This window comes from Mchenga conophoros, linkage group LG12 (genome assembly GCF_057382185.1).
Source record: "Mchenga conophoros isolate Kocher_MC1m ecotype Shallow Benthic linkage group LG12, M_conophoros_male_GT1.1, whole genome shotgun sequence".
NCBI classification, from domain to species: Eukaryota; Metazoa; Chordata; class Actinopteri; order Cichliformes; family Cichlidae; genus Mchenga; species Mchenga conophoros.
The window spans coordinates 28,483,973-28,498,990 of NC_140537.1; the positions used below are offsets into that span (position 1 = coordinate 28,483,973).

At 38.2% G+C, this 15,018-nt stretch overlaps 3 protein-coding genes across 4 annotated transcripts; 2 read left to right on the forward strand and 1 right to left on the reverse strand.

The window, feature by feature from the left end:
• The first annotated feature begins 1,260 nt into the window (after positions 1-1,260).
• Positions 1,261-3,744, forward strand: LOC146562836 (myosin regulatory light chain 2, atrial isoform-like). 2 transcript variants are annotated; one of them, XM_085295053.1, is made up of 7 exons: positions 1,261-1,383; positions 1,535-1,636; positions 2,014-2,089; positions 2,265-2,369; positions 2,459-2,537; positions 2,637-2,685; positions 2,765-3,744. In XM_085295053.1, the coding sequence occupies exons 1-7, from the start codon at positions 1,276-1,278 to the stop codon at positions 2,867-2,869; spliced, it is 624 nt and encodes a 207-aa protein (XP_085151179.1). In that variant the 5' UTR covers positions 1,261-1,275; the 3' UTR covers positions 2,870-3,744. The 2 variants fall into 2 exon arrangements, with proteins under 2 accessions (XP_085151179.1, XP_085151178.1); XM_085295052.1 differs by having other exon boundaries at positions 1,277-1,375.
• Positions 3,745-3,898: 154 nt separating this feature from the next.
• Positions 3,899-7,238, forward strand: LOC146562837 (uncharacterized). Its single transcript, XM_085295054.1, has 4 exons — positions 3,899-4,998; positions 6,829-6,874; positions 6,958-7,000; positions 7,100-7,238. Exons 1-4 carry the CDS (start codon positions 4,871-4,873, stop codon positions 7,207-7,209), a joined length of 327 nt encoding a protein of 108 aa, XP_085151180.1. The 5' UTR covers positions 3,899-4,870; the 3' UTR covers positions 7,210-7,238.
• An 878-nt stretch (positions 7,239-8,116) lies between these two features.
• agpat9l (1-acylglycerol-3-phosphate O-acyltransferase 9, like) lies at positions 8,117-13,274 on the reverse strand. Its single transcript, XM_085295050.1, has 14 exons — positions 13,155-13,274; positions 12,653-12,842; positions 12,481-12,547; positions 11,074-11,222; positions 10,831-10,976; positions 10,482-10,556; positions 10,280-10,369; positions 10,094-10,187; positions 9,878-9,993; positions 9,578-9,633; positions 9,283-9,368; positions 9,036-9,164; positions 8,748-8,827; positions 8,117-8,545 (listed from the first exon to the last, which is right to left on the reverse strand). Exons 2-14 carry the CDS (start codon positions 12,794-12,796, stop codon positions 8,437-8,439), a joined length of 1,341 nt encoding a protein of 446 aa, XP_085151176.1. The 5' UTR covers positions 12,797-12,842; positions 13,155-13,274; the 3' UTR covers positions 8,117-8,436.
• Between the last annotated feature and the right edge of the window lie 1,744 nt (positions 13,275-15,018).

Sequence of the window (15,018 nt, forward strand, 5' to 3'; positions counted from 1 at the left end):
CTGATTTTCACAGGTTCATCGTGGCCACCTCAAAAGCGGTGAATATCACCATCAGTCCTTCGTGATGGTTCAGTGCGAAAATTGTGACTTTAAACTGAATGGCGCACCCTGGTGGCAGCGCAGTTCACCATGAAAGATGAAGTTGCTTTTGAGGGGCTTGGAAAGTTTATAGAGGCTTTAAATTTGGCGCACACCTCCAATGTGACGAAGGCTTTGTTGTTATGTGACCATTATCCTTGAATAGCGCAAAATGGCTCCATGGCGCCCCCTACAAAATTTCAAAACAACAGCCCCTGCTCTGTGTTTTATCTATGAGTCTGAAACTTGGTAAGCTCATGGAAGATATTAAGATGTACAAAAAAGCCTCTTGGAGCAATATCCCAAATCCAACAGGAAGTCAGCCATTTTAAAATGAATGTGCAATTTTGGCGACATTTTCCCATCTTTTCAGGCACCGTACTTTGACGAACTCCTCCAAGGGATTTCATCAGATTGGACCGATCTGCACCTTGTGGAATCTAAAGACCTTTGTGATGTTAAATTGCGAAGCTTTTTACGTTCAGGGAAACGGGGTGGTTATGGCGGCACTTAGAGTTTGAATCACTCGCCAAAAAGCAGTAATCTGCTGTCACTCAAAAACACAATGTCCAATCTCTCCCAAACGTCTCAGGTGTGATGAGACTCGAGCTTGGAAGTGTTTGTTATGCCATTTGTACATAATGGTTAGAGCGCCACCTAGTGGAACGACTAACTAATCATGAATGAATGAGTTGAAATGTTAGCTGGTGGTTAAATGCATGAATTCCATCAATGTGACATCAGATCGGACGTGCTGGTTTTAGGTGTTGGGCGTGGCTCGACGCGCCGGGGGTGCGAGGGCCCTCATAACGCTGCTTGCAGCTTTAATTATTATTATTATTATTATTATTATTATTATTATCATTATTTTACTAGTTAAATAAAAACAGAAAGTTAAGGCATTAAGAAAAAATATTTAGTTTTTGAGAAAACCTTTGCATTGCATTATAATCCAATATTATTCTAATATTTCTCTGTAAAAACTTTAAGCTTCATTGCCTGATTTAGTTGGTGAATTATAAGAATTTATTTAAATGACTGTCAAATGTCCAAAGTCACTTTGCTGGTCTCCTTTCCTGTCGTCTCTGTTCTTATCTGTTTTTCCAGCCCAGAGGAATCCTGTGTGCTTCAACACTTATCACGTCCATTCAGCCACACACTGACACAGCTTTAACCATGTAAGGGCCTCAGCTATCCATGGCAGTCTATTATAGGAGGGTAGGAGATAAGATAACACAGGCTATACATAAAACCCTCCATCATCACCTGGATTGGAGTAATCCTACATTCAGACATGGTAAGCCAGTCACTGTTTTTAGTCTTTATGGTGATTTAGGAATCTTGAAGATGCTGTGTATTTAAAAACATTATTTACGTACTGCGAAATCAGTTGTTTTGATCCGTTCAGTGCCCTCTGTAGGATTATATATAATATATACTTTTTTCTTCATCTCAGGCAAGCAAGAAAGCTTCCAACAAGAGGCAGAGGGGAGGACAGAAATCCTCCTCAAATGTCTTTTCCATGTTTGAGCAGTCTCAGATACAGGAGTTCAAGGAGGTAAAGTACCGGCTTATGACACCAATTCCTTAAAAATGAATTCAAATTCATATTTAACTTATTTTTCATTGTTGTTTAAAGCCTACTGCAAGACTAAATAGAAATTATAAAATGACCTGTTAGTTAAAATGAAATGTTAGTTATTTTAACCAACTTCAAAAGAAACGCAAAGTTCCCAACATCCAAGAAAAAGCATCAGGTTTTCACTTTTTTTATCCTCTGTCTGAAAGAAATGTGTTCAAAGTATTTCTAAACGTATTGACAGTTGGCCTCTAAATGTGTTATTTATTAAAAGTAAAACATCATTTTTCAGTTATAAAACTCTTTCTATGATTCAAAAATAGTTATGTGCCACAGATGTGTTCTTCATCCTACAGGCGTTTGGTTGCATTGACCAAGACAGAGACGGTGTTATCAAAAAACAGGACCTGAAGGAAACTTATGCACAACTGGGTAATTTCTTTACTTCCAACATTTGATCTTTTCCATATTTCAAAGGTGGGAAAATAGGTATAAACTGATAGCAAATAAACTACAATAAGTGAAAGCTGTAATGATGTTGACCTGCTACTGTTACTGCATTTAGTAAATGTATATTGGCACGTCTCTGTGTGTTTTTGTGTACCAGGGAAGCTAAATGTCAAAGAGGAGGAGTTGGATGAAATGTTGAATGAAGGGAAGGGTCCCATCAACTTTACTGTATTTCTGACACTTTTTGGGGAGAAACTTAGTGGTGAGAGATTTACAGATGTTCAAAGAGATCTTTGAAATTCCTGTGAGGTGCTTTCAGGTGATGGATGATGATATTTGATCTTCCTCCAGGTACTGATCCTGAAGACACCATACTAGCAGCCTTCAAACTTTTTGACCCCAATGGAACAGGCTTTGTTAATAAGGATGAGTAAGACAGCAATTAGCTTTCACATTGTTGCAAATGGGCTGTAATGGTATAATATTTTATATTGCTCGCCTTTAATTTTTGTTTTTGATTATTTTTTAGATTTAGACGACTACTGATGAATCAGGCTGATAAATTCACAGCAGAGGAGGTTTGTGTTTTGTTTTTGACAGATTCTCATATAATTTTAAAGATATTTTTTAACAGACAAACTCTTTATAAACCTACAGGTGGATCAGGCCTTCGCTCTCGCTCCCATAGATCCAACTGGAAACATTGACTACAAGTCTCTCTGCTACATCATCACACATGGAGATGAGAAGGAAGAATCATGAACGGCACAGTTGTGTGAAGGCATATCATGAAGTCCAACTAAACCCATTTTACCTTGGCTGTTAATAATTTGACCTGTCTGCAGTGCAGTGTTGTCCTTGAGTTAGTGAAAGCAATAAGCCCTATGCCCAGTACATGTGAACTTAACTGAAATCTAAGCCCAATGAGATGTGGGAGGAATAATCAAGCATGATTTTAAGATGGGGAATCCTTTTCTGACACATGGTCACAGGACCGCATGGTGTGAGAAGAAGGTAAGAATTTTTGCTCTAGAAATCATTTTTAAAATGGCATAAATTGTAAATGACAGATACGTGTATGTGCTTTATAGAGGAGTTTTGTCAAGTTTCATGAAGTTTTTTGTATATTGAATGTTCAGGAACTCAGTTTTTCTTTTCGTTGCTTCAAGGCAACGTTATGAAATAACGTCTTCTTGGAGGGAAACTTTGCTAACATTGTGTTGGAATGTAATCATATGTTACTTCATGTATTTGTGCACATATTTGTGCTCATTTTACATGTTGCTGATGTGATGACTCTTGCACATTGGGATGCCATCAAAACAAGTCTCCCTTTCAGAGACAGTTGCCAGGCCACAAGAGATATGGGTGATTATGATAAGCCAAGATTCAGCCTCTTCTGAATCACATGATAATAATAATAATGGATTGCATTTATATAGCGCTTTTCGGGACCCCTCAAAGCGCTTTACAATACCACTATTCATTCATGTCTCCTGTATTTCTGTAATGCTTTAGATATAATTATTGATGTGTGTGGGCAACTGTGTATGGCGCATCTTTTATTTTATTTAACAACTTTCCTTTCAACTTTTTTGTTTCAAATGTGCTTTATATTTGGTAAATGGTAAATGGCCTGTATTTGTATAGCGCTTTTACTAGTCCCCCCTAGGGACCCCAAACCGCTTTACACACCCAGCCATCCACCCATTCACACACACATTCTCACACTGGTGGAGGCAAGCTACAGTTGTAGCCACAGCTGCCCTGGGGCAGACTGACAGAAGCGAGGCTGCCATATCGCGCCATCGGCCCTTCTGGCCAACACCAGTAGGCAGTAGGTGAAGTGTCTTGCCCAAGGACACAACGACCGAGACTGTCCTCGAACTGGCAACCTTCCGATTACAAGGCGAACTCCCAACTCTTGAACCACAATCGCCCTATTATATTTATATATAAAAATGATTGGATTGGATCAAATAAAACATCAATCAACCATAAATATCATATCAACCATATATCAAACCTCAAATACATCAATTAAGAATACAAAATAGAAAAAAACAACAACAGCAAAAACCCAGACCAAATCCTGATGACCATGAATCCATAAATGGCAATGACATTATCTTATATTCTCTGCTTACAAAAAAGATATGGCATTATATATTCTTATTGTACTATTATTTTTGTTCCTATGTTGAGAGAGCTGCAAGAACACTGATGAATTACTTTCACTTCAACCCTTTCTGACTTTGGTGTCCTATTTAAAGTACAAAAACAAGAATGCATCTGTAATCAAAATACGAAATACATCTCATCTTGAGTATGATGTCTTTTTTGAGAACATTTCCTTTTTTATAACAGATTTGATGTTAGTTTTTACTAAAATTGAGTCATTTTTAAAAAAATAAATCTAACAACAACAAACAAATATATATATAAAAATACATATATACTTTTTAAGAATTAAAAGTAAAGAAGGTGGCCCTGACTGCATTCATTGCAGCCACAGGCACTGCTGTTTCATTTTTTGGGGGTACTGTTGCCACGGATACAACAACAAACATCCACATAAACTGCAGAGCCACTTTCTTACCAACATATCAGCCAAGTCTACAAGAGAACAAGGAGTGTGTGAAGTCCGGAAAGGCAAGCTCCTCTTTCAGCTACAAGAGCGACTGTGCATGTTTGCATCCACATGACTGAGAGTTTTGGTTTTGATTTGGGTTTTTTCTGATATTTGTACTTCTGCTATCAAAGATGCCAATTGCATCTGGAGCTGCAGGCAGGGTGGATGTAGGAATAGACACAAGCAAAACATGGACACCACAAGGACTGAAAAGGAAAACAAATTCTACCCACAGAAAAAACGACTCCTATCTGCAAAGGTGAGATTACTACAGATAGTGATCAAATGTAACTGCATCTTTTTAAATATGCTTGATCAACAACATTTATAGCCTCGTCTGAAGACAAATCACTGGACAAAACTGTGACTATTTCATCATTAGATGAAATTGTGTTATTGTTTAACACAAACTGAACAGCAGTACTTTATAATACAGCAACTTAAGATGTTTTTGCTGTGAAACTGCAACTGTATTCGTCATTCGTCTGTCTTACAAATGAATACTCTGCATATACTGCTGGTTTTATTTGTCTGGTTTTATGATGACCAGCTGGCTCATGTTAGAGGCAAGACTGCTCTTAATGGAATAACCATTGCATTAAACTATGTTGTACTGTAGACCTGCTGGCCTTTATTGCTAGGAGATAAAGGCATCCTAATTTAACTCTGTCCATTTGAATCAACAGCAACCTGTTTGTCATCCGAACTGGGCAGAGGAGACGCAGATGTTTGACACTAATTCCACTCATAAATATTTCACCATCCCGTTTGTTTTTCCAAACCGGGTTACAAAAAGAAGAGACAAAAAGACTTGAAAGCTGTGACACACAGTTAGATCATTTTTTATTTGGACAGTGAGCGTTTTTGTAGTTTTACCTCTGTACCACACCAAAGGACATTTTAATTCAACCAATCAAAACGAAGATTCTTTTACTCAATAGTTAAGATCAATTTAACATTAGCTATTTAGAAATCACAGCCATATTATACACAGTATCCCATTTTCATAGGTTTAAAATGAGTTTGACAAACAAATATAGTTTTATACATAAAGACTGGTTTTGATACTTGGCTGAAAATCCTTTGCACTCACCGACTGTAAGTCTAGAAACCATGGACATCACCAAATGCTGTATTTCCTCCCTTGAGATGCTCTTTTCTTTTTCTGCAGTCACTTATAGTTGTTCCTTGTTTGTTGGCCTTTCTGCCTTCAGCTTTGCATTTTTTATAACTGAAAAGCTGCTCTACTAGGTTCAGATCAGGTAACTGACTTCTTAGCCTTTCTTTGCTTTGAGAAACTCTTGGTTTGCTTTTGCCGTTTGCTTTAGGTAATTGTCCATTTGCACTGTGAAGCACACTCTGATCAGTTTGCAGCATCGTCACATGCTCACCTAACCTATAAACACCAATAACCCAGTTCCACTGGCACATCTCCATAATTTCTCATTATTTTTGTACAAGTTCATCTTGGTTTCCAAAGATTTTATTTTTTCCAGAATTGTGCATTTAGATGTTTTTTTGGTTTTCTTAGTCTAACCAGTGGCTGTTGATTGTAGACTTTGACAATATCGCACCTACCTCCTCCAGTTTGTTCTTGGCTTGTCTAGATGTTTCAAAGCTGTTTTCATAATAATTCTGTCATTGTGCACTTCAGTTGCCTTCTGTGGTCTTTTAACCCTTTCGGTGTTGCTGAGCTGGCCAGAGGATTTCTTCTTTTTAAGAAACTTTGTACACATTGGCGATTTGGCCATTAAAGGCTTTTTTTCACCAACATTTCTGTTAACCTTATATTGAGAGTTCCAGTGAAACAAATACAAGTTTAGCACATGGAATTAACTCGTGCTATTTTATCTGCTCCAGTTTTCATAAATTATGGCAACAGACCTTGCAAGATCACAAAACTGTGTCTGAGGACCATCTATAAAAATAGCTGTATATTAACTACGTTAAGGGTCTTGGTTAACCCCTTGAATGAAAACAAGAATATTCTTATCTGAATACTTATGGGCCAAACTATAAAACACAAAGTCATTCATCTGACTGCAGAGTTTCTTAGCTATGATTTCTACTTTGTCATTAATACTTGCAGATATCAGGAACTCAAAGCACAACAGAGAAAAGGGGACTCCTTGCAGGTGAGTACTTCCATCAGTCAAAGGCCGACTGGTTTAAAGGTTTTCAGACAGAATTTCATTGATTCAAACTTGTTTTTAAACAGAGCACTCAGGACAAATCAGAACCCAGCGATCACAAAAATGATGGTGAGATCATTGACAGTTTGACAAACAAACAGAAAATATCAGGACACGCAACATTCAAAAAGTCTCCCTAAAACAAATGCTTCTTCAATCTGCTTTAAGGGTCCAAAGAGGAAGTCCCAGAGAAAAATGGAAGCCATGAGGATGAAATTTCAGAAAAACCATCCAGTGAGAAGCCATCTAAAAAGTCTGTTCTGTGCGTTATACTGTGAAGCAGTTACAGCTCATGTTGTCATTAAATGAACTGGACTGTCACGCACAACAACGTTAACATTCATTATTCAAGTGTCAAACTCGTGGGCTTTTTTTGAAAAGCAGACGAGGTCAAATTTCCCTTTTGAATAACAAATGCTAAGCTGCTGTCAGTTTTGAACTCAAATGTGTTTGTTCGTTCAAGCTGACTGAGAACTAGCACGGTTTGGTAGTTATCGGCGTGAATTCTTTTGCAGTATTACACGGCAACACCTGAATTCATTTGTACAGTACAACATTTGTACCATGGGCTTTTGACATGTAGACAAACAAACAAACCAAAAAACACAACAAGTAGAACACATTTAAGTCGACAAATTACACATTCATCAAGCCAGTTTTTTTAAACCAGTGGCTCATCTGCAATCACACATTTCACATCAGTAAACACTGTGCTCAGTAGTTTGGGGTCACTTAATGCGTCTTTGTTTCTGAGTCAAAAAAAATGCTTGTTTTCATTTAATATGAAATGTTGATGAAAAGGTTGTAGAATCAGGAGAATTTAAAATCATAACTTATGATTGCAGCAATGTTGTTCATGTATTACAAACACACTGCTACCTACCACAAATGTATCAAATTTATCATGTTAGCACAGCTGAAAACTGTTGTACCCTTTAAAGAAGCAGTTTAGTTGGTTTATTGAGTGCATGAAGCTTTGTTGCATTATAGTTTTTAAAATCCTAAAGTTGTTTTACTGGACGTGTTTGAGACTATGATCAAACCGACAGGTGCTGTTGCTCCATACACTTAATGCTTCTGCAATCAGTGGGGGGGAAAAAAATAATCACTTAGCCTTTTCATATGTTGAACTCGCATTATTTAAATCAATGTGCCACTGGAACACTGCAGTAATCATTGCTGAAACAAAATGTCTCTGTATTTTCTAAAAAATAAAAAATATAGAACATGCTGTGTGACCCCAAACTCTTTTTTAAAGCAGCAGTAAACACAGGGAGCTTGCCTTTTTCAGTTCCTCATAATGTTCAATATTGCACTTGTGTTATCTATGAATCACTGAGACTTCCCTCTCTTTAGCTGTACCTAAGTTTTCACAGTTTTTTAAATCTACTGTTGTGCTTTCCCAGTCAGTTACAGCCAGAGAGAAAACACTGGAGGACCACTGCATTTTTTTTTCCAGTAGATATTCTCCAACACAAGACAAGGCCTTTGTTTGACTGAGGATCTCAGTCGCTGTTGCTGCTGCTGTCATCTCTCACCACCATGTTGCTGTACTTCTTCTGCTGCTGCTCTTTGAATGTCTCCTTCACCTTTGCCCTCTTGAGGCCTCCATCCCTGCATGCAGACAGAACTAAACGATTATTCAGTGTCATACGTTTCCCTATGGCCAGGTCATAAAAAAAAAAAAGAAAAAAAAAAAAAGAGCTGACTGACACTTGATTAGCATTCAGACAAAGGACTACATCTTTCTCTGTTACTCTTGTCTGTGAAATCATTAAATTAGAATCACTTTAAAAGGGATGAGGTAAGAGCTTACCATTGCAGATCTACCAGCCCTCCCTGGTGAGCGATGGCTGACTTCACTCTGTTGGCAAACTGGACAGCATCTTCACCCTCCTGACATTTTTTGGGGGAAATAAAACTGTGTGAATCCGTTTATTGTCACAAATAAAAGCAGTTTTATTATAAAGACTAAAGACCAACAGTCAATTTAAGCAAGTTAGGCAAGTTGAAGTCTCAAGAAAACAAATGTGATCCGAGTTAAAGTCCTCCTAAGTCTATACAGATATGTACATAGACTTCATTCATCACATGTTACACACACCTGTTGGTGCATGGCTGGCAGGTACCAGACATTGCATACAAGGGCCCAGCTGGTCATCATCCTCAGCAGGTAACTGACCATGCTGTGCTTGGAACTGTTCCAGAAAGCATCTCCAAACTTTGGGTCATACTAGGAAAAGTTTAAAAAGCACAGAGACAAGCATTAAGTAGCAGAAATGTGTGACCTAAAGGGCTCAAATATATATGACTGAGAGATGAAGGAGGAATGCTAGACTGGGCTGAAGTACCTTAATGGCGACTGGGTATATTGTTGTTCCAATTTCAAAACTTCCCTTTTTAAACATCATGACAGATGTGTTGTTAATACAAGTTCCTATAGAAACAGGAGATTAAACAGACAGCTGTGTGAGCTTCTTCCAAACCCACATAGAAAATATCTGCTCGTGTGTCACAGCTCAGTGGCCAGACTGCCATCAGACACGGAGCTAAAATAACAGCTCTCACTCAGGCTTTTCTTTGATGATACAAAGATCAAACTGCAGTGGATAAAGTAACTTTATCTGTCTACTTGGTGACGCTTACCCTCTGGAAATATCAATATAGGAAGCTTTTTTTTGTCGTTCACATGGTCTTTCAACCTGGAAACAACAGAACAGGTAATAGAAACCATTTATAAATACACACAATAAAAAATACATTCAACAATTAGAATGAGTGCCTTATTGAGAAGGGATTAAAGTAAAGAGACTGGAATCTAAACTGCAGTGAATCCAGCATCAGCGTTCCAAAACATACTCGTTCTTGTTTTGACGATAATACGTTTCTACTTCCAAGCAAAAGACCTGAAAGAAACGTGTTGAAGTGAGGGAGTGAAATATGAACCTTTTGGTCACTAGATGGCGATCTTTCATCTCTGACCTCTCAAACCAGACATGAGGACAGGATCTCACCATGGCTCTCTGAATAATTCCCATCAGGCCTCCATGGACCTGACCCACCTAGGAAACACATAATGCAAAGAAATAGTTTTACAACAAATCAGTTTCTTTATATGTAAAACTCCAAATAAGTTGATTTGAGGGTGACTTCTTTACATACCATAGCATAGCAGCCATCTGTGCACAGAATCACAATGTCAATCGGAGAAGTATGATTGGCAACACAGATTCCTCCTTTTTTGGGTTTGTTTTCCCTGCAGAGGAAATGACAACACTGAAATCAAAGACAAAGGGTAAAACCAGTCTTTTTTTAAGGATGTGGTACATAACAGGAAAGCATTTGTACCTGTTGTGATAGCGAATCGTGGCAGAGAGTCCTCGAGCACAGATTCTGTAACACATCACGTGGACCAACTCACTGAGCCAGAACTTTATCCTAAAAATAAATATTTACAAGGAAAAAAAATGACACACTGTTGAGAAAAGATTTCCATTATAGTACTTTTTCTAATGTATAAGATAAAAAAAAACAAAACATTTTTAGTCACCTCCAGTTTGGAAGCAATCCAACTGCAGATGTTCCTATTACCAACCAGCTAACACCGATGATGGTCAACGTTATTCTGGAGAGAGAGTGACACATTTCACCTTCAAGCAGCAGGTCAGTTGGAGTTTAGAGTTTTTATTGAAACTTAACAGAAATATAAATTACTGCATGTTATGTAAAAAATGAATTTGAATTGCATATTTTTATGGCATTAACTTCTTCCTCTCATACAGCTTGCAATTTTTTCAGTAGGTTTTAACTCAGTTGAGATCATTTTTAACACAACCAGGTGAGTCTTGACTCCGTCTTCCACATTGCTTCTCTGTGGAGGAAAGAGTAAATTTTTCTACCTGAGGGGGGCAAGGATGCAGTATCTCACAATGATGCCAAGGCCATAGACCAGCGTCAGCTTCAGACTTATGTACTGGAAATCATTGTTGGTGCGAGTCAGTAAGTTCCAGGACACCAGCTCCTCAGAAGTGAACCGCTGGGTCACCTGATTTTAAAATAGAAAGTTGACAAACATGACTAAAACATTTTCATTTTAAAATTAAAACCAAGGTTTGCAGATGTGTTAATAAAAAAAAATGTACCTCATCATCTACAATACTCTCAATCCCTTGTCGGGTGAAATAGAAACAGTCACTTAGTGTAAAATCACCCCCCACTGGTGGTTTTGGGCGACTTCGTCGAAGTTCCTCGAGCTCCTTCTCCATTGATCCATTTTCCCTTTGGATGAGACCTGACACACATGCAAACACACACACAGACACGCAGACACACACAGTGATGCAATTAAACTAGCTGATATGATTTTTTTATATTAGTAACAATCACATAGATAAGTCAACCTTGGCAAACGTCTTAAGGCAATGTTAGGGTTAGAAGATTAAAGAATGTGTCAGGGAGTTCAATCGGGAATGTTGTTCCTGGAAGAGCATTATGTGCTGCACTTTGACAAAACGCATTAAAAAACAACAACAAAACATGAGGACTGAAGCCATTCAGAGCATGAACTCAAGATAAAATTCTTTAAAAAGAACAGAACTGAATCTACATCACCTCAGTGTTATATGGCACAACAGGCAGGCATGTAATACTTTTAGTGATAAGATACTGTATCTGGAGTTCTCATCATAGGAGGGACTTTACAAGAAAGAGCAACTCAATTTATGAAATGTGTCGCCTAAAACATGTCCTTAAACGTTCTTACTTGTTTTTGCTTGCAGTCTTTATTAATAATGGTCATACTGAACAGACTGTAAGGCAAACAGGTCTGAGAACAGTTTAAAAACAGCCTCAGCTTGGATCCACATTACCTCATATCTCAGCAGGCAAAGTCCAGAACCTACACTAACACACGCCGTATTCACTCAAAACATTCAGTACAATGTCTGCCCTGTTTCTGTTCTTCAGGGACTTTTACTTCTTGCACTCATTGCTCATGTTAAAAATGTTCGGCTCACACACTTTGAACTTTGGAGAGAGCAATTTTTGCTGACCAAACTGTCTTTCTGTGCTCCAGCATGGGAAACCATCCTGTGAAGCTTGGAGATTGATAAAGAGTTTATTTATTGCATCTTGTGAGATAAGACAAGGTTCCCAGAGCAACTTTACTTATTACCTATCATAAAGGTTACTGAGCCTCAGCGCCACAAAGAGACTTTTTGGTGAAAAATTAGCTGTAGTATGGTAGAAAATATGAACATTTTTCCTTAAGACACAGCAAGTTTTGCTCCGTGAGTATTTTATATGCATGCATTTTTAAAAAAGGCCACTTTAAAGGTAAATCAGTCTATTTTTTATAATGTGGCCATATCATTGCAACATGCCAGCACAGACTTATGATGAAGTATCTGATGAAATCTCATATTGCAGCAGACGCAAAGCTTTCCTTAAACCAAAGTTTCACAATAAGGGATATGACATCAAGTTATCTGTAAAAGAGTGCCCCTGCCTCATTTTCTTTAGATCTATCAATCAAATTTCTTTCTACTTACCATTAGATGAGGAGGGTTTGAGTGTTCCTTCATCTGAATTTGCTTTCTGTATATTCAGAGTGGCCCACTGTGGAGAAAAGACAGCATATATTAATGGCCAAGAATCAAAATCTATCCACCTGCTTAAAGCATATTAACCTATGAGGGACATAAGAATTACGTGTGTTAGTACCTCCAAGGTTTTCACCAGTATGGTCATGTAGATCTCGGAAATGCCCAGTGAGAATCCAAACATGGATGGGATCATGATGAGGATGATTACGAGGTACAGCCAAATCTTCAGTGCCCAAAGGGCTCCCGCCCAGAAATCGTCCATCTCTACTTTATTCCCTGAGTTAAACAAGAGCAGCCCTGTGGCTCAGCTGCATGAGAACAAAGGGGGGAAAGAAAGACTTCACTTTCCTTTCTTTACTTCTTAGACAACGTGGAAACATGTAATCATAACAAGGGGGGGGGGGGGGGGGGGGGTGAAAAAGACAAACGAAACGCTGAAAGACTCCGGGTCACACTACACGGTACAGGTACACACTGATCCCACGTACAAAAACAATGGCGATCAATAGCACATGTAATCCTTCCAATATAAACAAATCCACAAACTCTGACAGAGCTCCTCTATACTTTAACTACACAGCTACATTTATCCTGTTTCAGATTGTACGAGATCAACTTACCTGTCAAACTTTAGTCCATTTCCTTTCCTACAGCGGGTAATTTAAGAGACTGAACACACACAGAGCAAACACGCCCATTTACTTACTAGAACAAAGTTCATGACCTACAGCGCCTTCCTGTGGACATCTTTGGACACTATCAAAAAGACTGAGGTCTACAGGTTTGATTCATAAAAAGTTTTATATTTTAGTCCATAGGAAGACACTTTAGTCAAACGTAGACCAAACTAACTACTATACTATACTATACAAACTAGTTACTATACAAGTTGACCCTGCTAGGATCACATTTGAAAATACTTTTTGGAGACGTGTTATTTTTGGATGAGTCTGAGCCAGAGGAAGCACTCAAAGCAAATGCCACTAAGGTTGAGTTAAAGTATGTAGATGGAAGCTGCTTCTTATAATACTGAACTTGTATTTACTGATCGTATCATAATTTTTTTAATTTTAAGAAGTAAAGCGTTGTTAAAAATGTAAAAAACAAAACAAACAAAAAAAAAAACACTGTTTGAAAACCAAAAGTTGCTCTTTCATATTTGCCAAGCCTCCGTATATATCAGGCATCCAGGTTGTTTAAAGCTGACATAATTGACTGAAGCGTGAAGAGAATCAGTAATATTGATAAAATGCCTCAGACAACTCACCAGAACACAGGAAAGCCTTAATGAGGAATGTGGCAACAGTCTCTGTGTGGCAGAGCCTCCCTCTCTGACCTAAAACTAACAAAAGGTCCTGATTATTTTCTAGGTTCAGACATTTCACAGTCTGTTGCTCATTACTGTAACAGGGGACTTAAGGGGGGCGGTTTGGGTAACGTCTCTGGGAATGATAAGAGGTTCACTTCATCCTTCTCTGAATGGCGTTCAGTTCATTATGAGAGCTTTCTGCACTACAGCGTTGAAGCTTCGTAAAGATCAATTTTCAAAAGACAGCTGGCTACAGAGAGACACACAGATATTGTGCCATACAGTCTTTAGATTCATTGCAAAATGTTTGGACCTTTTAAACATTTTAAATCTTTGATTGATTACACTGTTTATTGTTAATGAATCAAACAAACTGCTCAGGCTTGAGACTCCAGATGTGTAGTGAAACTCCTGTCAACAACACATTGTTTGCCGTTTATTGGGTGTGTTAGGTGCAGTAAGGCAGTGCCTGTTAGTATGAACGAGCTCATTTTTATTGTAAGTCTCAACACAGACAGCTCACCTCGTGTTTCAAGGTGGTTTTACTGGGTCCTGTTATTGGACCTCCCCAGTGGTGCCCATTAGTGCTGCTGTTGTTGTTGTTGGTTTTTGGTAGAAGAAGAGGAAGGTTCCATATATTCTGTATGGAACTGTGTGCTATCTATTGTTTGAAAAGTCTTATTTCAAGACCTAAGTTTTCCAAGATTATCTCCTTTCAGTTCTAATATATACTTGATGGAGATGGAAAAAAATCTATGCATTAATTATTTAAAGTCACTCCCCTGTAAACCAGCTAGAAGATAAGTCGGTGGTAGCCCCACAAGCCTTCTCTTGTGCTTTATATAGATAAATAAAAAGGATAACACTGATGAAATCAGATGAGTTCACTTTGTCTCCCTCTGTGTCTCCTATGTACAAAGGCAACCCGGGTGGCAATGTGTCATGTCTCAGTAATCTTTTAGTCACACATAAGTCTCCACCAGGGATAAATAGTAGACACCACACAAGTACGCGGTAAGAACTGTGGCTTTAAGGCTCTCTTCAAGAGGATATATCCAAAGTTCTTAAAGAAACCTCATATCTTTTAAGCGTCAGAAAAGCTAAAGGTTAATTTCCTTGAATTCAGTACATCCTGCACACAGGACATCAATGAATAAAAACTTTGAAAGAATACA